The 22,516-nt window shown below is 35.5% G+C and overlaps 1 protein-coding gene across 1 annotated transcript; it reads left to right on the top strand.

The window, feature by feature from the left end:
- Nucleotides 1–9,411: 9,411 nt before the first annotated feature.
- On the top strand, nt 9,412–14,851 carry slc25a48 (solute carrier family 25 member 48). The gene is made up of 7 exons (XM_052573820.1): nt 9,412–9,638; nt 10,300–10,343; nt 10,560–10,631; nt 11,788–12,040; nt 12,600–12,875; nt 13,998–14,131; nt 14,338–14,851. Exons 1-7 carry the CDS (start codon nt 9,593–9,595, stop codon nt 14,440–14,442), a joined length of 930 nt encoding a protein of 309 aa, XP_052429780.1. The 5' UTR covers nt 9,412–9,592; the 3' UTR covers nt 14,443–14,851.
- The last annotated feature ends 7,665 nt before the right edge of the window (nt 14,852–22,516 follow it).

The raw sequence follows: 22,516 nt of genomic DNA, 5'->3' as shown, positions 1-22,516 counted from the left end.
TAAGAGTGTTTACCCTTCGACTGTCAGTAAATGGCTTCAGCCTTAAGTTTAGTTCATCTGCACACAACTGTTTGAATAAAATAATGTTTTATTGTTGTGTGAATATCTTTATCAGTTTATCCCATTTACAAATGCTACTCCAAAAATATGGGGGTGGGAAGGATTTTTTTTTTCTTTGAAAGAATTCAAGACACAGTAAAGACTTTTTCATTGTTATAAAATATTTCTATTTCAAATAAATGCTGTTGTTATGAATGTTATCAAAGAATCCTGAAAAAAATTGCACTGTTTCCACAAAAATATTGCTAATACATAATAATAATGATGATGTTTCTTAAGCATTTAGCATATTACAATGATTTCTTAAGGATCACGTGACACTGAAGACTGGAGTAATTATGCTAAAGATCAGAGGAATAAATTACATTTTCAAATATTTCAAATAGAAATCAGCTTTTTTTAATTGTAAAAACTGTATTTTTGATCAAATAAATGCAGCATTGTTGAACTGAAGAGACGTACTTCTTTCAAAAACATTTTAAAAATCTTTTCGGCTGAACTTTTGAATATAATAACATAGAAATCCAAATACACATAAATTTTGGTGCTTTAAAAATATATTTTTAATCCATTATTTTGCAGGTATAATCAGTTTCAGTGGCAATAACCATAAAATGCAAAAATATTTAAAATTGTTAATGTAGGCCTGCATATATTTATTAAATATAGAAAGAAGAATGAAAGAAAGAAAGAGAAAGATAAGTGAATGTGCAAAAAGGGATATAATTATTGAGGAACCAATGAGTATTCAGTTCCATCCATGTGCACTTAAAGTAGTTCACATACCCCCCCCCCCCCCCCCCCACCATAAAATAAGATATTTAGAAAAATGTTGGGATCCACACAGGTGATTAGCACCATTGACTTCCACAGTAGAAAGAAAAAGAAAAACAATACAGTGGTGCCCAACTGTTCAGATCCCAACATTTTTTTAAATATCTTCTTTTCTGTTCAACAGTAGACACTCAAACAGGTTTGGAACAAGCTGGGGGTGAATAATGAAGACAGAATTTTCATTCTGAAAGTGAACTACTCCTTTAAGGGCAGAAGAGCGCTGCGCTAGAAAGATTTATAGGAAATTTCACCTCTCCACATTTCATCTGAACTGAGGGATCGGTCCGGAGCCTTGTGCTTCGTGATTAGAATCTATAGTGAGAGAGAAAAGGTCAATGGTAATTAAAGTACAAAACCATGGAGAAACCACAAATTTTGTAAGGTTGGCAAAATAATAGATTATTCTGTTCTGCCCCCTTGTGTTCACAAGAAAAGAAACATGATTGAATGATCAAATGAGGGCAGTCTGCACAAAAATTACTTTTTTTTCCCTCTAGTGCAGGCCAAACACAGTACTAAGTTTTTGTAAACAAGTACAAACAATTTCCTAAAATTGAAAATGAAATTCAGTTCCTAATCACATTAATGCGTGAATATTATATTGTTAACTTGAGCATTAACATGTTAATAACATGGGGTTGCTCTAAACCATTAATGCTCATTTGACTGGACATAAAACACAACCGCACACCTCTTTTGTTAATCACTGTGTCAAACCCCCACCGCACACAACACACTACACCACAGCACCATCTACAGCTCTATAGTGCCCCCTGCACCCGCCCACCACAGCCCTACAGGGGGGCAAGTCATTAATTTCATGTTCAGTTTGTGGCATCTGAGGCAAATTACTAGTGTGAAATGCATCTGCTTTACTTAACACTCGTGAAGAACACTCTGCCAGATTCAAATGTGTAGTATGATGTCACAGTGATAGTCATTAACATAAATAGAATGTTTGGAATCTTTGATCTTTAGTTACAGCTTCTGAATGACTCTTTTTGCAGATTTAAGGCTCTCAAGAGTTTCTCAGGACACTCGCACTCTAAAGAATGTGCACTTGGGACAGTAAGTAAATTCTAGAGCCCCCCTGCAGGGCTGTGGTGGGTGATTGCAGGGGGGCTCTATAGAGCCGTAGATGGTGCTGTGGTGTATGTTGTGTGTGGTGGGGGTATGACACAGTGGCTTGCAGGGCTGTATTTTTTCTTGAATCAAAAGCATTACTGGTTTATAGCAAGCGCACCCAACCCTGCCCTTTAGATTAATTGTTGTTAATCACTGTTAAAATCTGCTATAAACCTTATTTACAACAAATATAGACAATCAGTTTGTTAAAAAGGCAAACAACATAATGAAGAGCATGCATTTCTGTAATAGTGTCAGTGTAAAACAGCACACTAGTATTCAAAGAAATAATAAACTAAAAGAACTGACGCTAAATGACCCTTGTGTTGTTGCCACACTCTAAAAAATGCTGGGTTGTTCTAACCCAACTTGGGTGAAATATGAACTATTAAAAAATGTATGTAAAAATGTAACCCAACGGTTGGGTTAGTCCACATTTGACCAAAAGTTGGGTTGAAACAACCCAGAATTTTTTTAGAATGCATAATAAAAAAAGAGCTTTTTATAAAATGATTATGATATTAGTGCTGTAACTGAGATTTTAAGTGTGTGTGTGTGTGTGTGTGTGTGTTTATTCAAAGGCACACAATATAGACTATATTTCCTCTGGTATTTCTGCTGTAACTTGATATCAAACTTTTTGCCAACAGAAACCAGATGTGTTGATATATTAAATTAAATAATACAGTTTTTTACACACACTAGGACACATTTCTCAATACTTTGGTCACTTTTGCAAAACTCTTCACACAATTCTCCTTACCAACTTTCAGCTTTGGCAAAGCAGTTCATTTCACATTCAAAATGTTCTACAACTACCAAAACACTTTCTTCAGGTCTCAAATCAACTCATTATTCCAGAACACTAGCAAAGGTCGACAGCCGACAAACACACTTTGTCAGCCACAAAACAATGACCTAAAAAACACTAACAACATGTAGCATTATACAATTATTTCTTGTGTAAAACAAGGACATATCTCTGTTTATAATTCACTGTATTCACTGAAATATTCATTAGTCAATATTTTATGTCTTTTATTTTTTTATTTATTTTTTTGCACTGAGTATTTCCAAAATAGAGGAATTTGTATCCACACCATCCACTGATACAGATACAATAGTAATGCTAATCTACTAACTGTCCAATTGTTTTTATAGCATTTAATTTTAAGATTTAAAATATATTTCATTCAAATATTACTGTAGAATTGTAGCAAATTGCTGTCTTATTCATCTTTGTATTATGTTATTGTTTTTAACACAAGTTTAACAGTTGTGAAAACAGTATGTAAGCATGTGCAAATGTGCCTGCAGCCTGTACGTACAAAGAGTTTTGGCAGTTGTAGTGTCTGAGTGAGAGAAGAATTCATGAGACCCCCTTGTGAGCCCCAGCTGTAAGGAAGGTGCTGCGGGGCCACAAAACATTTGCATGAAAAAAAGTCACTTGGTGGCAATATTAATTATAGTAAATTATAGTAATTATAGTATCTTACTCCTATGCAATAAATTGTTCTTTCACTACATCTCTTTACCTCTGTCTTTATCCTCTTCTCTTCTTTTTGGCACTGTATCTATCGCAGACTATGCTCATTTATAACGTGTCATGTAAATTTGGCCTTCCGTCACAATCAGGAAACTTTCACCGTGTCTAGAACTGGCGCGAGCTGCCAGACCCGTTTCTACGAGCTGTGTGTTAACAAAAGCAGTGCTGTCTACATTGGATGCGGCGTCGGGCACGCTACACAACAAATTACCAACTGATCGTGCGCGCGCTCTGTTTCTGACGCACTTCAAGCACTCGATGGGCGGGGGAAGATTGAAGAGCCGGACTTTTTTTTTTTCTTTTTTTTTTTTTGCTTTATTTGGTAGTATTTCGAATTAATGGTTTTTAAATAGTAGCCTATTATTAAAAAAAAATATGTAAAAAAAAAATATATATATATATATATATATATATATATATATATATATAAATTCACTCGTTCACTCATTCTGGCGCCCCTATGGATGGGTGGCGCCCTTAGCATTTGCCTATACCGCGGGCCAGCCCTGTGCCTGTACGTACAAAGAGTTTTGGCAGTTGTAGTGTCTGAGTGAGAGAAGAATTCATGAGACCCCCTTGTGAGCCCCAGCTGTAAGGAAGTTGCTGCGGGGCCACAAAACATTTGCATTAAAAAAAAGTCACTTGGTGGCAATATTATACAACAAAGCCTGAAGTTGCCTCTATCAACCGAATTGTGGGTCTGACCGACTGTCTGAATGGCATTCATAGTCAATGCTGATGCTTTGGTGTATTGAGATGAAGCTTTATGTACCATTGTAGTCATCCCAAATTAATATTCAGAATATGTTCAGTCAACGTTTTTACAGATACTTGCTCGGCCCTGGATGCTTTCATTGGAATTCTTATTCATTATATCTCTTCTTATTTCTTTCTGATAAGAAGACATGAATGAATGAAGCATGTAAAGTGAATATATAGAACATAGCAAAAGCGGAAAAATGTCAGTGTCTTTTGCACCTCCGATCATGCACTATATGACCTATTTGTCTGGTTATTATTGAGTCAGTCGTGTGTCCATTTAAAGTTCATGGTCATAAAGCAGCTGTGGGATGTTCAGGTGTACAGAGGGTGATCAAGGCAAAAAGCATCGCTCTTCTGCTTGTACAAAAGTAACTGCTTATCATCTGCCACTTGTCAGGACTAAAATTGAAAGTTTGTGACATCATTGGCTTTTATCTCTGTGACTTAGACTCTCGTCCCTATCTAAGTCTTCACACGTCATCTCCTCGCACACTTACAGCTGTTCAGCATTTCATCGAGAGCCAATGGGCATTCACAAGCTGAGCACACCTCTTTATTCAAGGTTTTACAATGATGTAATCTAAATTACTCAACTCATTTCATTTTATTTGCACTCTGTGAATTGAACATTTATGCAACGTCAGGGGTCAAAGGAGCTATTAACAGTTCTTATTAGAAATGGAGGGGAATTCTAGAAAGGAATAATTATAGAATCATAAAAAGAGCAGTGTGTGTGGATTGTTTGGACCAAACAGTCATTATTATTATTATATAACTATTATTATTATTAATAGTTGCTTTCTACTTATTTTATTAGTACTACTAGTAAGAATAATATAATATATTGTAAAATAAAATAATAATGATATGTATTCTGTTTAAATATTTGGAATATTGGAAAAGGAATTATTTTTTTTCAGTCTGTATAGGGTTTGTACTGTTTACTGACAGTTTGAACAGTTTACTGACATCTGGTGGCATTTTACTGTGATCTGTGTCAACAAAGACCTCAAAACAGGTTGAAAACATGTTTAGTAAGGGTCATTGACCCAAATGAACTGTATTTAATGTCTTTGTGACAGAACAGATTGGACGCTGCCAGTAAAAAAAAATAAATAAATAAATAAAATCCATGTCAAGTTCTTTCTGTAATATTTCTGGAATTAATTATGTCAGTAGGTCAAGACGGTGTACAAGTTGGGTAAAAATTCTTCGTCTTTCATATAAACTGAAACCAGAGAACTTTACCTGACCAATTTGTAATTATAGCAGACTTACAGAAACCGGCTACACTCTTAGAAAAAAGGGTTCATTGGGGTTCTATATAGAACCATAGGGTTCTTTACTCAACTCCAAAGTAAAGTATAATGACAAGAAAGAACCCTTTTGGCACAAAGGTTCTTTAGGCTATTATTCATTCATATATTACATTATTCTGCAATATTTTGTATATGTAATTAAATTATTGTTTGTAGTAACTTAATATCACATTTTAATCATGCTGATTTTTGGAGAAAAATTGAAATGGCACTCTTGTGTGATATTGATTAACTACATAAAATGATATAATACATTTTCTAACCCCCATATCTTGAATTTTGTGATCAATCACATGCATTCATAAATGCATTTGAATACACTGAATAATGCAGTGAAAGAACGCACTCAAAATGCAAACACGCCACACGCCACTAGTATGACTTCATCATGTAACTTTACATTAGCCTAGATGCTTGCACTTTTTAGGCAAGATTTGTTTAGTTTTTGAATATACTTGATACTGTTTAAAGGCACATAATTAAAACAAAAAATACAAGTTCACATATCACACCTAAACACGCGTGGAAAACGTAATTAGAACTAGCTACTAAATTATTTAAAAATGCCTATCCATATACAGATATGATTCGCGAACCCCAAACTGACTCAAATGATTCGCGAACCTGCTCTGGACTCCCGAACTGACTCAAATGATTTGCGATCCCCAAACTGACTCAAATGATTCGCGAACCCGCTACGAACTCCGGAACTGATTCAAATGATTCGCGATCCCCAAATTGACTCAAATGATTCGCGAACCCGCTTTGAACTCCCGAACTGACGCAAATGATTCGCGAACCCGCTACGAACTCTCGAACTGATTCAAATGATCCGCGAAGCCGCTCCGAACTCCCGAACTGACTCAAATGATTCGCGATGCCTCTCCGAACTCCTGAACGGATTAAAATGATTCGCGATCCCGCTCCGAACCCCAAACTGACTCAAATGATTCGCGAACCCGCTCCGAACTCCCGAACTGATTAAATGATTCACGCTCCGAACTCCCGAACTGACTCAAAGGATTCACGCACCGAACTGCCAAACTGACTTCGCGAATCAGCTACGAACTCCTGAACTGACTCAAATGATTTGCGAACCCGCTCCGAACTCTCGAACTGATTCAAATGATCCGCGAACCACTGTGAACTCCCAAACTGACTCAAATGATTCGTGATCCCCAAACTGATGATTCGAGAACCCGCTTTGAACTCACAAACTTATTCAAATAATTCACAATCCTAAGTTCCCATCCAAATCAAATGACACCGCCAGCGCTATTGGCTTAGTTGTCTAATTTCATAACATTTACTGATTTTAAGGTACGAAAGGTATGTTGTTAACAAATAAAATATAAATATTTCCATTCCAAACTGCTTTCCACGTCAAAACATCCACGAACATAACCAAGTGAGCAGATCACTTTCTCACTATTTGATTGCTCTAGTCTTTATCCACTCATCATCATCATCCACCAATCAGAACACACGAGAGATCTTTGACCACAGCTGCTGTGCTTCTAAAGCTCTTGCAGCAGCTCAACACTGGTTTTCTCTGAGGTGGTTGATCACATCAGATTGTGGTTAATCTTGCAGATGATGACTTATATCTGTACTCTTCCTCTCCCTGCAGTTTGGTAATATAAAGATTCCTCCCTTGAACTCCCACCTCTTCTGTGGGTTTTATTGTTCTGGGTCTGAATTTGGGCTCCTGGGGTCTCAAAAAAGAAACATTTTCAATCTCCAAGGTGAATGTTATGACAACAAGAATGTGTTTCAGCTTTCTGAAATGAATTACTACCAGAAGTATAATGCAATTTATTTCACTTGGTCATGTCTTAATTTACATTGTTTAGAAGAAGTGAACATGGAATGGTTTCCTTGATTTACTTACTTTTCTTCCTTTTTATTTATTTTTTAAATTTTAAAGTAAATGCATGTGCTGGCCTCTCTCATCTCAGAAAAAAAAAAACAATGTTTAAGGTTTTATTTATTTATTTTTCTAGCCATAATTGAAGGTTTGAGATCCCATCTGAAGGCTGCGATCTCTCCGGCTCTCCCAGGCATGCGTTACTCATTCTGTGTCAGTAACAAAGACTTGGTTTTGTCAATGCAATGTTGACTTTTAATTTATTCTGCCGACGTTTGACAGAATTTGCAGCCAAGCCTCTTTCTAACACCCAAACAAATGCTCATTAGTAGTCAAGTCTACAGAAGACACACACAGGAGATCTCTTGTAGTGCATGCAAATAAGTACAAATAAATTTGAGCTGCCTAGTCTGTTATGTGCACAGACAGATGGAGCGTTCTATACCTCACATTCTATCCAGTATGCATAATAAGACCGCTTGTGTGGTTAAATATTGATCACTTATCACAACAATAGTTGTGCTTGTGAGACACTAATCAGACCTGAATCGCCATTGTTAAAATCCTTAAAAAAACCTTTTATTCGCCAAACTTGCATTTGAAAGCGCTCATAACATGCTTTGCTGCAATACATGAGTGGATTGCCTCACCCATCTCAGGTCAGATGATAAAGGAGAAATGGCCCATACAATATGACTTTATTACTAAGAGTGAGTTAATGATAAGTCACAATGGGCCAAATAGTCAAACAAACCATTAAACCAGATTTTCTGCCATTTTGACACAACACTTTTTTATTTTATGTACTAATTTTATTTTGCTAATTGCTAACTTTATTTTGCATGTGTTTACTTCATGTGAATCTAATTTATTCTTTAAACTCCACAGTATCTGTGTTTATCACGGTTAGGTCTGATACAGCAATATAAAATAATATGTGTCACTTGTGAAAAACAAACAAACAAAAACAAAAAACCTGCTAATTAAGATGTTACCCTTTTTTGTGTGTGTATGAAGAGTTTGCAGCACAGTAGGCTCATATGTCATAGGGTTTATTTGCTGTCCGAGTCTCATAACCTGTGCCAAAATGTTTTGGAGGGCATGTGAATCAACTATATATTTCACAATGAAGGGAACATGTTTTCAGTTTTATTGCTTCGAGTCAGTCAATACCACATATGTGCAGGTTAATTTATTAACCCGTATGATTTCAGTCCACAAATAATCGCATTCACAATAATTTCTATCATTTATTTACTACTTGATTCTATGAGTTCTAAATCAAATTGAAAGTGGGTTGAAAAAGTGCAAGTCATTGCATGTTGTACCTTTGACATCATTTTGATTTAAGGCTGCAATTATGTTTTCAGTTTTATAGCGGGTCATTTTTTTTTTAAGTGTTCAATGGCAGTCCTCATAACTCTTATGCTTCTAGTTATATTCACATTCAAAGGTTTGTAAAACATCGGTTACTTTGCATTGCTCCAGCAACTTTCCACAATGACTTGAAGCATATTATTAACAGAGGGTTTGTTTACATCCCAGCCTACACCTTTCATGTCAAGGTCTCGGACGATGGGGGTATACACAATGGACAATAGTCAACATTATTATTTAGCAATCATTTAAACATGGTTTACAAGAGAATCTTTGTGAAAAACATTGGTTTTATGGTTCAGTCAGATGAGTGTTATGGACACCAGCACATTCCAGGCATTCCTCAACATATAGAGAAACTCAGCAGCCACATAAAGAGTCACGTGATAAAGAATCCTACATTATAGCCGTCATGTTACACAATAGTGTGAAATATGTATGTAGCATATTGTTTTATCGGGGTAATTCTGAATGTTTGTTGAAGGACAAATCTATTTTCGTATCTCGGCAACGCCCCCATAGTATACTCCCCCTTTAGCGATGTAAATATGTGGATGAGGCTGAAGTTACTACCTCTGCTTTTATTGATCTGACCAACTATTAAATTAAGCTTACGAGTGTTTAGCGTGAAGAATGAAACCGCATCAATGCTGAAGTTTGTGTGGAACTCTCCGGTGTGAACTCACTCTGTTGTACGCTACCATGACACTCTTTCAATTGGATGATTTTTTAGCTGGATGGATTGGAGGTGAGTTTTATTTGTTTTGCCGATCTTATAGCCTGGAAATTTTCGTGTGTTTAACATTCGATACAAAAAAATTGCACATTTTCGCGAAGCAATATCGTGTGATTTATCGGAAGCCTACATGTAACTTAGAGAAAGTTTATTTTGTGAAAACCCAACAGAGAAGAAGATGGAAAGAAGCATCGTTAGGGGCGTCGTTGTATCTGTTTTTTTTTTTTTTTTTTTTTGGTTTGTTTATCAGCTAAGTGGTGTTCTCCTGAAAGAGTAATTTTAAAAAAGTATACATTTCTGTTTTAACGAAATTCCTGTCTCGTGTTCGTCAAAACCAAGTTAGCACTTTGTTTCCAAAGTATTTTATGTGCAAACAACTCTGAGCTAACGCGCTTTGGCACTGAGGACTGGGCGACATTTCTCGGTCATAAACGGGGTTTGGTGGAAACCTGGTGTTCATCAATGAAAGGAAACATTTATTTTGTGAAGCCCTAATGTGCCTGTGCACCCACCATGAAATATTCATAACAATGTAGCTTATTCATAAAATGGACCCTCTGTTCTGCAAGAAGAGCCACCAGAAAGCTTTGCAGTATGCAGAATCTATCATTATCACATTTGTCTTCAGCTGCAACCACATATTAAACATCTACAACTGCTTTTTTACTTACAGGAGCATCCAGTGTGATTGTGGGACATCCACTTGACACAGTCAAGGTATCAAGACAAATCCTTGTTTTGGCATTCATTCTGTACAAATCCTATATTATGTATTTATTATTCATTCATAAACAGTAAAATGCTGTAGTTCAAAATATATATTTATATTTCCATTCTAAAGTTTGTCAGTTTTACTTTCTAAGTTCCCACCGGTATAAAGTGTCAATCGAGGGGAATAATGAAAAATAATAATATTTTGTGCTCCTTTTACAGACTCGTTTACAAGCTGGCAAAGGATACAAGAACACGCTCCACTGTGTTGTAACGATCTACAAAAAAGAAAATGTAAGGCTTCATTATACTGACTGTCTTTATATATATATAGGAAAATGTTCTGGCAAGTATTTTTCTCAATGAATGTCACAACTGCTCCTAAAGGCCACAGAGCCTTGTATTCGTTGAGCCATTCTTGTTTTGCTGTATATTTCGAGATCTGCATTTTTTCTCAGGTTCTTCAACATTATGCTGAGTACTTATTTACTAGAGGTTGAATGACTTTAGATTTTTTAAAGTCAATTTTTATGTGATGAAAGTCGAGTCGAAGTTGACTAGTCGGTGATAACGTCATTAATGAACAAATAAGTCTGGAGCTGTCACAAACCCCTCGTGCACAGCTATGACACAGCGCTGCCCACAGGGCTATTGTTTCTATAACAGCTCAGTTGTATCAGTATGTTTGTCTTTGGGTTGTTATATTTCTCACAGATTTCTGCTCGTTCTAAATCAGATATAGATATAGTAAGGCAGTAAAGATTACATTCATATGAATGAATGCATCAGTGAGAGCGATTGTGTGTGAATTAATTCTTCCTGGCAGCGTCTCTCTATGATATCATTAAGGACCTGTCTTTTGATTGTTAAAAAGAATATTTCACAAGACTAACAAGATGAAAAACAATATTAAATACTGCAATGGTACACTCTTTAGTTTTGGGACCAGTCCAATTAACTAGTTCCTTTTTAGCATACATATTACTAGCATATTGGCTGTTTATTATACTTATAAAGCACATATTAGTGCCTTTTCTGCATGCCCATATTTTAAATACCCTTTATAATACTTAACATCTACTGTACTAACTATTAATGAGCAGCAAATTAGGAGTTCACTGGGGCAAAATAGTTAATAGTTAATAGTAAAAATTGATCCCCAAACTAAAGTATGATCAAAGCAATTATTACAACCATAAAGCAACAAATATTCAGAAAGAAAACATTTTAGCTGAAAAAAAAAGAGTAAACATATTGGATATAATGCCAGTTTTTCATCTCTGTGAGATAAAAAAATTGGCAACATCCACTTGAAAAGATTAAGGCAGATTATTAAAAAGCACTCATATTTCTACTTAGAAAATAATAGACCCGGTTTGTGGTGTAAACCGGTATTTCCTTTCCTTGAAAGCAGAAGTGCACAACCCATCTCTCTTTTGTGTTGTCTCAGGTTACAGGCTTTTTCAAAGGACTGTCCTTTCCATTGGCCAGCATCACTCTTTATAATTCTATGGTGTTCGGTTTCTTCAGCAACACGCAGCGCCTCATTAGCAGATATCGTTATGGTGATGGCAGACACCCATGCAGCGTGCTTGACTTGACTGTAGCGAGCATGTTGACTGGTCTGGTGTCAGTGGGGATGGGCGCTCCTGTTGATCTCGTCAAAATTAGACTGCAGATGCAAACCCAACCTGTTCTTGCAGGTAAACTGTGGCTATAAATACATTTGTGACCATGGACCACAAAACCAGTCATAAGGGTTAATGTCTTGAAATTTAGATTTAGGCATCATCTGAAAGCTGAATAAATAAGCTTTCCATTGATGTATGGTTTGTTAGGAGGACAATATTTGGCTGAGATACAACTATTTGACTGTCTGGAGTCTAAGGGTGCAAACAAATCAAAATACTGAGAAAATCACCTTTAAAGTTGTCCAAACGAAGCTCTTAGCAATGCATATTACTAATCAAAAATTAAGTTTTGATATATTTATGAGAGGAAATTTACAAAATATCTTCATGGAACATGCTCTTTTCTTGATATCCTAATGATTTTTGACTCAAAAGAAAATTGGATAATTTTGCCCCATACAATGTGTCTTTTGGATATTGCTACAAATATACCCCAGTGACTTAAGACTGCTTTTGTGCTCCAGGGTCACATTTTAGCACCCTGCTGAAAGCATTTTAAAGACAAACATTTCCAGGGAAACAATGTCTTTTGCACAGATTGTTTCTCATCTACTGTTTTGTGTGTTTCCAGAGAACTTTAACCTTGCTGGGAATGGGAGTGTCCCTCTCCGGTCAATGGGAATTCAGTCCCAGTCGTTGTACAGAGGGCCACTGCACTGCATTAGTACCATCCTGCAGAACGAGGGCATTCAAGGGCTCTACAGGGGCGCAGGAGCCATGATATTGCGGGATGTACCCGGGTACACCCTGTACTTCGTACCATACACATTATTCTGTGACTGGCTGAATCCTGATGGCAGTGCCTCGCTCCATCCCTGCTGTATATGGCTAGCAGGAGGTTTAGCAGGTAAATAAGACATGGGCTCACTTCCAAAACTTAGTAGCTACTGTCTACTGCCTACACAGCCTTCAGACTAAAATGGAACCTAATAAGTGACTGATTTAATACACTCTCCGATGCACAGGCTTAACTTGCAAATGTTTGCATTAGAATTTTATGTTAGCCTGTTGCTAAGCTAGCAACATGAGTCTATCTGAAATAGATTGCATTCAGTACTGAATGGATTAAATCAACATTTTCTCACTTGGTCTGCCACATTGAAGGAACAGTTCAGCTACAAACACATATTTGGTGAAAATGTACACATTCTCAGGCAATCCAAGATGTAGATAAGTTTGGATGGATCTTCTGCAGTGAATTATAATAATAATCCATACCACTCCAGTCAATCAACTGTATGTCTGTAAGAAACAACTCCATCGTTAAAACGTTGTAACTTTAAACGGTTGCCTCTAACTGACGGACTGTAGTGGTGTGGATTATTGTGATGTTTTTATCAGCTGTTTGGACTCTCATTCTGATGGCACCCATTCACTGCAAAGGATCCACTGGTGAGAAAGTGTTGCAATGCTAAACTGCTCATGCTCATGGTGAGTACTTTCAGTACATTGTCAGTTTTGGTGAACTACTCTTTTTTTTTTTTTTTCTATGCTTGTCATAATGCATTATAGGATTGGCTACACAAAATAGTAATTAAATTATATCATAAAATGTGGTCATATCTTATCTCAGATTGCAATATAATACAATAAACCTTGCGTAAATTGCAGTTCACTAGGTTTAACAGAGCTATTGTTTTCCAGCCTGAATGTGATGCTTTCCAAAAGAAACACCAGATTCATAGTCTGTTTGCATGTGTTGAATTGTTTAAAAAGCTGTCAGACCCTCTGTATGACACCAAACCACTTCTCAGCAGTCATGCACAGATGAACAAGTGGATGTTTGTTTAAGGATAGTGGGAGGCAGCATTGTTTTGAAATTTGTCAGTTTACTTTCCATTAAAAATGTCCCTCCTGTTGGTGTATGACGGGAAAGACCTGAATATGACCCTGTTGGGAGTCAGGTATTTTAAGGACACAGAATACTTCACATGAGATCTCACTTGTTGGTTACGCTGTTGTCCCACAGGATCCATCTCGTGGGTCACCGCCACACCAGCAGATGTAGTGAAAAGCCGGTTGCAGGCAGATGCCATGCAGCACAGGAAATACAAGGGCATTCTGCACTGCACCATGCAAAGTTACAAGACAGAGGGAATACATGTAAGTTGCTGACGGATGCAGTTTAAACCTAGACTGATTCTAACAATGTTGTAATGCAACAGCTGCAGGAATTGCACAGCTGCTAAACAATTAAAAAGTTGAAAAAGGTGCATGCACAAACATGTTTAATCAGTTTTGTGAAATATGAACGTAATACTGATGCTTTTGTTATTTTTTCACTTCTTTGCTATCTATGTCCGATGCAGGTTTTCTTTCGTGGAGCGACTGTCAATGCCGTCAGAGGATTTCCAATGTGTGCAACTATGTTTCTTGGTTACGAGCTTTCCCTCCAGTTTTTCCGCAGTTTCTAAAACAGACTCATTCTGCTTCCAGAAGGGTCCATGATTTCAATGGCATGTAGAGACTTACATGTGAGTTCATTGTTGATACAATGAAGAGTATCAGTGAAGCTTTTAAGTTTTTCTTACATTAAGAAAATAGGTACAACATTTTGCTGAGATGTTTTAATATATGATTATGCATCACCTGCATGAGAATGCTACACTAATTTATATTTTGCTTATACACATGTTTATGTATTCTGCATTTGCAAACTGTCACATTTATGCATGATCACCTAACAAACCATTAGACTGTACTTGAGAAAGAGTTTTTATCTACTTTTTATATAAGTTCAGTCAGCTGTGTGTGCAATATGCCTTTACAATGATTATCTGCTAATGAAATATTATTCAAATATGTAAATAAATCAAATGGTATACTGAAGTAAAGTGTCTGCTAGCTTGTTTGTGTGAATCAATTTCAAAATAATACTCATGTATTTTACTGAACTTTTATTTTTGTAGACATACCTCTCAAGGTAGAATTTAGAAAATATTGATATTGTTAGTATTTAAGATGCTCTTTTATTGCAACCTCCACTTTCATAATATAATAATGTCTGTATATAGGGCTATAATTCTGAAACAGTATATCAATTGAATGTTGATGTCTCTTGTTATACACTAGGTGGCGCTGTTTCATTATGTCAGAAAAATCGGTAGTGACGCTAGAGAAACGTAAAGGAAAAATGTTTCCACTAGATGGAGACACTGTATCTAAAACAAAACTGTGAGACCTGCCTTTTCTAATTGGGATTGTTTAGGGATCTTCAGTAAATCTGAAAAAAAATAATAATAATAATAATAATAATAATAATAATAATATCTACATGTTCCAAAAAGATACCATAATCCATTTTTGATATCAACATAAAATACATTGAACATTAAATTACAGCAGGGTTTCCCAAACTGGTCTTAATGCACAAACTGCATTGGGGATTTGAGTTTATATAAAGCTAATAATTAATTAAATTAGAAAAGGTCTTGAACGCTTGTAATTAACACTATCAATATATTTATTTGTTTACCTTCATGCCAAAGTGACCATTAACTGACACCAGAGAACTATAAACATGAATGTTCAATTATTTAAGTATTAACATCCTCAGAGATATTTCAAGTAAATATTTTATTTTAAGGGCCTGGCTGACAAAAACCATTGGAAATCACTGCATTACATGAGCTAATACTAAAAAACATAAAGATATCAATGACATTACACACCCAAAGATTTGAAATATTTTAGTCCACGCTTCAGCAGTTACTGAAGCTGTAGTGTTGATATACACAGGGGCGGATCTAGAAAAATATTGATGGGGTGGCGAGAAGGGGGCAGGAATTTTTGAGGGGTGGCAACATATGGCGGACATATATATACTGAATTTAGTCACAGTTATCACAGTTTGATGATAAATATATGTGCACACTACAAAAGGACACAGGCTGCCATTTACAAACTTAATCTCATGCAATCAATGTCTTGCATTTGAAACAGTTCATATAAGGAATAAGTGACCATACCCCATAAGCACCACCACACTCACTAATGCATACAGTATGCATCGACATGTAATTAAGAGCATTATGAAAGGTTCAGTGTTATCAATATGTCAATTTATTATAAGAAACACAAGATTTTAACAGCCAATGGCATTTACAGATGGGGAGACTGAACTGATTTTCTGCTGTTTAGTGTTAATCAATTATAGCTGACACCTACATGAACAATTACAGTTGTTTTTATGACTATAGGTCATTCTCCTCAAATGCTACTGACGTTAGAAATATAGTATACCAATATCGCATGTAACTTTAGAGACGGTCCCTAAATTTGATACTCGTCCAACATCAAGCCAACTTTATGTCTGTTTTTTTTTTTTCTTTTTTTTTTTTTTTTTTTACTTTTAGTTTTCTTTTCTCTTTGCTGGATTGGATTCATCCATCAATTATGAACATTCAGCCGCAAACATGAGGTACGAGCGGTCGCGAGCACGGATGGGAGAATGGAGGAAGTTTTTTTTTTTTTTTTGGAGCGACTGGGATGGTGCCCCCTTCAGGGAGTTGGTGCCCTAGGCAGATTGAGTCAGTTCGGGAGTTCGGAGCGGGATCGCGAATCATTTGAGTCAGTTATGGGGATCGCGAATCATTTGAGTCAGTTCGGGAGTTCGGAGCGGTTTCGCGAATCATTTGAGTCAGTTTGGGGATCGCAAATCATTAGAATCAGTTCGGCAGTTCGGAGCGGGTTCGCGGATCATTTGAATCAATTCGAGAGTTCGAAGCGGATTCGCGAATCATTTGAGTCAGCTCGGGAGTTCGAAGCTGGATCGCGAATCATTTGAATCAGTTATGGGGATCGCGAATCATTTGAGTCAGTTCGGTAGTTTGGAGCGGGGTCGCGAACCATTTGAGTCAGTTTGGGGATCGCAAATCATTTTAATCAGTTCGGGAGTTCGGAGCGGCTTCGCGGATCATTTGAATCAATTCGAGAGTTCGAATCGGGTTCGCGAATCATTTGAGTCAGTTCGGGAGTTCGGAGCGAGTTCGCGAATCATTTGAATCAGATCGGGAGTTCGGAGCGGGGTCACGAATCATGAAAGATTTGCTCTGGTAAATGTTCATATTGGCCATAACCTTTAATTCGTTGCTGCCAACTGGGGTGGCAGCAGGGGTGGCAAGGCTTTCTTTTAGGGTGGCATTTGCCACACTATGCCACCCCGGTAGATCCGCCCCTGGATATACATAACCAGTGTTTAGTAACTTCATAATTATTTGTTTCATGCATGGTCTAATTGCTTGAGAGGTGGGTTTTTTTTTCTTCTTCCAAGCATGTTTGCAAATATATTTACATTTCGTAATATACTTCAAGCTAAATGAGACATAGTAGGATTTTTAGAAAGATAGATGAGGTTTAAATGAAAACAGCTGAGGACACGAGCAGCATCTAAAGCACCGGTGAGAGTGTGTCTAACTCACTGCAGCTGAGCAGCCTCCACTGAACTCTAGAAAAGACACAAGCAAAACAGCACAAGTCAATCAAGCCATAAGGATAATGCCAAAAACCCTGTTAGTGGTGCCTCGATAATTATATACTGTTTTGTATATTACGTCACTAAAAAGGAATCCATCAATCTAACCATGTTCATCTGTGAACTGTTTGGATTAAGCTGTGTGCACACTAAAAGAGAAAGTAAGCTTTAATGTATCAAAAGTAATACACACACAGTATAATAACAAAACATGGCGATTTAAAAGAGCTCTAGACAGTGAAATACTCATATCTTTGGATTAAATGATGACTCTGATATGGGGGTTCAATATCAGCAGAGATTTGATCTGTATTTTTTTTTTGTTGTTGTTGTTTATCTTGTTGATTAATTTGTCGGAATCAATATTGACTACTTCACATGTCACTAAATCTGACATGAAACAGGCTAATGAAGATGAACGTCACTATTAGCTGAATAACGTCTGTTTTATTCCAGGATTTTGAAAGAGGTGTTGTGTGCTCTGAGATATCAGACCATCATGTAAATGTAATATTTTGCAGTGACTGATTTCTAGATGGTGAGCGCACACAATATCCAGCTCTAAAGCAACATATTGCATGTTTTGACTGGTGGTGAGATACCTGTGGGCTGTTCATGTGCAGCATGAATTATGTTTTATTGCATGTTTGTTGTTGGATGAGAAGAAATGTGCATGCCATATGCTGTTCTTTGATAACAATTTAAAAAGCCTGTAGCACAACATATTTAACTGCTATCCTCATTTACAGTTGTCTTTATGGTTGTACTACTAGTATTGCAAGACAATGATAACACACATAACATGTTTATAATAAATAAATAAATAAATAAATAAATAAATATTATTTCTAGTTACTTATAAGATGTTATATCAAATTGGCATTTGCAAGAAACTCCTGTAATCACAAATTACAAAAAAAATGTAATTCATTGGTAATAATAAAAAATTTAAACCTTCAAAAACAGTCAGTGAAAACATAAAACTGTAATTACAAAAGATAATTACTTTATATATATATATATATATATATATATATATATATATATATATATATATATATATATATATATATATATATATATATATATATTTACAAATATTTTAATAATTATTTTAAATATAATTTATCATTTAATACATATTTAAATATTAAATTAAATTAAATATAAATTATTACAAATATAATAATAAATATCTATTAATGAATAAAACTTTATTATTATTATTATTATTATTATTATTAATTATAATTTATTATTATTATTACTATTACAACACCCCAAAAACTGGCAAAAAATAAATCCTTAACAACTGCCAACCTAAAATGTATCTATTTAGGCATTATTATCATCATTTTGTTTATAACACATGTAAAGTATGCATATAAAATGCAGAATGAAAAAGATTTCATACATGCTAAACTTACATCATTTCATCCTCCTATGTTTAACTGTTTGCATGTTGGCTTGCTGGTTGGAAACAGTTTTTAGACAGGTCTCTGAACGTTTGTCCACTGAGACACAAGCTGTTAACCTGGAGCTCTGGACAAATTGGTGTTGGTGTTGTTGGTGGCCGAATACATTACATTTATCTTTCCAAATACGACATGGAACTTTCTCTTAATCTAATTTCATCATACAGTAGCTTGCTTAATTCAGCTGCATTCAGTTAACCTTGGCTTGCCTTGAACGGTGAATCCATTCATCTAAAACAACGAGTGGAACCCTTGTACAGTGCTCATTATTATTGTTTTCCTTGATAATTAGGTTAAATTGGCAATAATAAATTTGTTTTATAGAATGCAGTCATATTATGTTTTTATCAACACAGTACTTGGTTCTACACATATGTCCCTTGGTTTATTTTTTGGAAAAAATTCCAGTAATAGAAAATTCATACATTGATTATTGCGTTTGTAGATATTGTAAATGAACATCACATTATATTGATATATTGATTTTTGTATGTTTTCTTTCTTTCTTTAATATTACGTTTATTTTATGTGTTGCATTGCTATACTTTTTTTTATTTAATTATTATTATTGGTGGTGGTGGTGGTGTAAGACATCTTTTTTTTTCTGTCCCTAAACTGAAATGAGCTCTTCACCCTTGCTATCCCTGTACACTTGCAAATTTGCATATATATATATATTTTTTTTTTATTATTATTTATTATTTTATTATGGCATAAAAGAAAACGTTAAGCTGAAATGAGCTCTACGAACATTTCCAGCTATTTATTCACAGTAATCTGTACCAAATTTTTACTATACTAAATAAATAATAATTAATTAATTAAGTCTATTTATCTTCTTCTCTAGTCTTCCTCATGCACTCTGACACATTTCCAGAAAGATCATGTCCTAGTTTGACCTTGAAATAGATCTGTTTTGGTGACATACTGTAATAGCAGAACATCCTTCAGTATTGATTTTATCTCTAAAGGCTCCCTCACGGCTCACTCTGTGACATATTAAGATGATGATTTCATTGCGGCTCCCATTACAGCTCCCTAAACTTCATTTTTCTCCTGTTGCAGACGTGATGTCATAAAAGCTGCTCTCTCATATGGCTGCTTGATGTTTGGACTGATTGTGCTGCTCAGTGTAGCCTGAGCACCTGTCACTAATATTTGTTCAGCTCTATGTACAGGAGGTAATGAGGGATCCGTTATCACTGTACACAGCACTTACAGCAAGATCCTGCCGACCTTCAGAACGGAAAACACTGCGGTGTAAAGTCCAAAATAACTGAATGCCCATAATGCCACGGTGCTGATAGAGAGTGTCACTGAACATTGTAATTTGTGATTGTGTACTGTTTGTGTTCAACACAGTTTCAGCACTTTTGTTTGTGTGTGTCTGTACAGTGAGAGTGAGCATGTGCCTAAAGACAAGTTAATAAAGCAACAGCAAACTGTAATCAGAGGAACTATCTCCACTTCAACACTGTAAGCTTTCAGGAGTGACAACAGAATTAAAATATGAGAGTGAATCCCCTAAATGATCATTTTGTGTGTGTACAGAACAGAACTCACTCTTGAAATTGTGGTGATTGACTCTATGTCAACCACAACAACATTCTTTTGTATCAAAGACTCTTTATGTTCAGAGATTTTAACACACACACACACACACACACACACAAAGTTTTGCTATATGCATTCAAAGAACATAAATTATTCATGAACCCACTCTGAAATTACGATCTAAATCAAATGATTCACAATCTGAGCTCTTAAATCCCAAAATATGGACCTTACCTCATAGATACCGATAAAATAAAATAAATGACTTTTAAACTGATTCACAAATGTTACCCAGCTAAAGCTTTTCTTAAAAAATATATAAGTTGGACATTGAAGTAAGTTGCTGTTTTTGACACTCTTATGAGGAAGACTTAATTTATTTATTTTGGCAATTTCAGATTTTTTTTTGATGTTCATCCAGTTTTATTTTGTAAATGACTTCTCTTTTTGTTTTAAAGTTGTTTACTTTGGATTGGTTGGTCACTTAAAAGACATTACAAGAAGATATTATACAACTTATATGTGTTTCCTGTTAGCCAAATTTTATATAGCCTACACAAATAAAAAATTATGGCTCCAAATCTCTCTTTTCTTCATACAAAGTTGATTTAGAGAAATACATGGAAGCTAGCAAAATGCTATTAATCCAAAAGCAGTGAAACTGTATCTGTAAATAATAAGATTAATAATAACTGCATTATTCATCCTTTGTGCCTGTCCAAAGCGACTTACAGATGAAGACAGTGGAAGCAATCAAAAACAACAAAAAGAGCAATGATATATAAGTGCTATAACAAGTCTCAGTTAGGTTAACACAGTACATGTAGGATGGGTTTTTAACTAATATAATAAATAAAAAGAAAACAGATAGAATAAAAAAATAAAAGAATAGAGCAAGCTAGTTAGAGGTCTTTACACATACACACACACATATACAATTGCATAATAAATGAAAAGAAAATAGAATACAAAAATATTAGAAAGGTAGTTAGATTTTTTAAAGAATAGAATTAGAATAGTGAGTGTTAAAGTTAGAGGGTCAAATAAAGATGGAAGAGATGTGTTTTTACCCTGGCAATATATCAGTCTCTATTTTCCCCTTCCTTTATTATTATTATTATTATTTATTCTTTGTCTGTATGTAAATGTACTGCTTTTTGCTTCAATTTTCATAATGTCTAATAAAAATAAAAATGAAAATAAAAAGTCCACCATGTTGGCTCAAAGCGGCTGTATAGTTGCGCATAGATCTCCGCTAGTGGCAGTCCGCGGAGAACCAAAATGGCGGCCGTGTGGTTCTGCTGCTGGATGCTGATGAGAAAAAAAAAGCGCTCCGAGGACCCGATCTAAATCAACTGATTTGCAAACCTGCATTGAAGTCCTGATATTCAAATGATTCGTGATTCACATTGTAAAGTTCCAATCTGAATCATATGATTCGCTATATGCGCTCCGAAGACCTAAACTGTATAATGATTCAAAAATCCGTCTCGAAGTTCCGATCTAGCCTAAATCAAATGATTCCTGCTCCGAAGTTCTGGTCTGAATAAAAAAATTCACGCAATGAAGTTCTAAATCAAATTATTGTTATCATGAATCTCTCAATAATTCGCAAATCCGATAGATCCAACGTTCCGATGCGAATTAAAAGATTTAAATCTAGTTCCAGTCTAAATTAAATTATTCCCATTTGAAATCCCGATCTGAATCTAAATTTTCCTGATAGGAGATCTGATTCAGCACGATGAAACGGTCAATAATTTTGCAACGCGATGCTTCAACTAATTCAGAGTTGCATCTGTGTAGGCTACTTTTTAAAATCTGTACACACCATGTCGAAATGATTTTTTTACATTTATTTTATTGCTAGTGAATCTAAATGAGTTTAAATCAATCAGAGCGGTTCTTCAAATGACTCACTTAATTGTCTTTTGTCTGTTCCTCCGCTTTTCGCGCCTTATTTACAAGACAATGCAAGTATTACTT

Source organism: Carassius gibelio, chromosome B14 (genome assembly GCF_023724105.1).
Source record: "Carassius gibelio isolate Cgi1373 ecotype wild population from Czech Republic chromosome B14, carGib1.2-hapl.c, whole genome shotgun sequence".
NCBI classification, from domain to species: domain Eukaryota; kingdom Metazoa; phylum Chordata; class Actinopteri; order Cypriniformes; family Cyprinidae; genus Carassius; species Carassius gibelio.
Note: the sequence above shows the minus strand (reverse complement) of the source record. Positions and strands in the feature narration are given on the sequence as shown.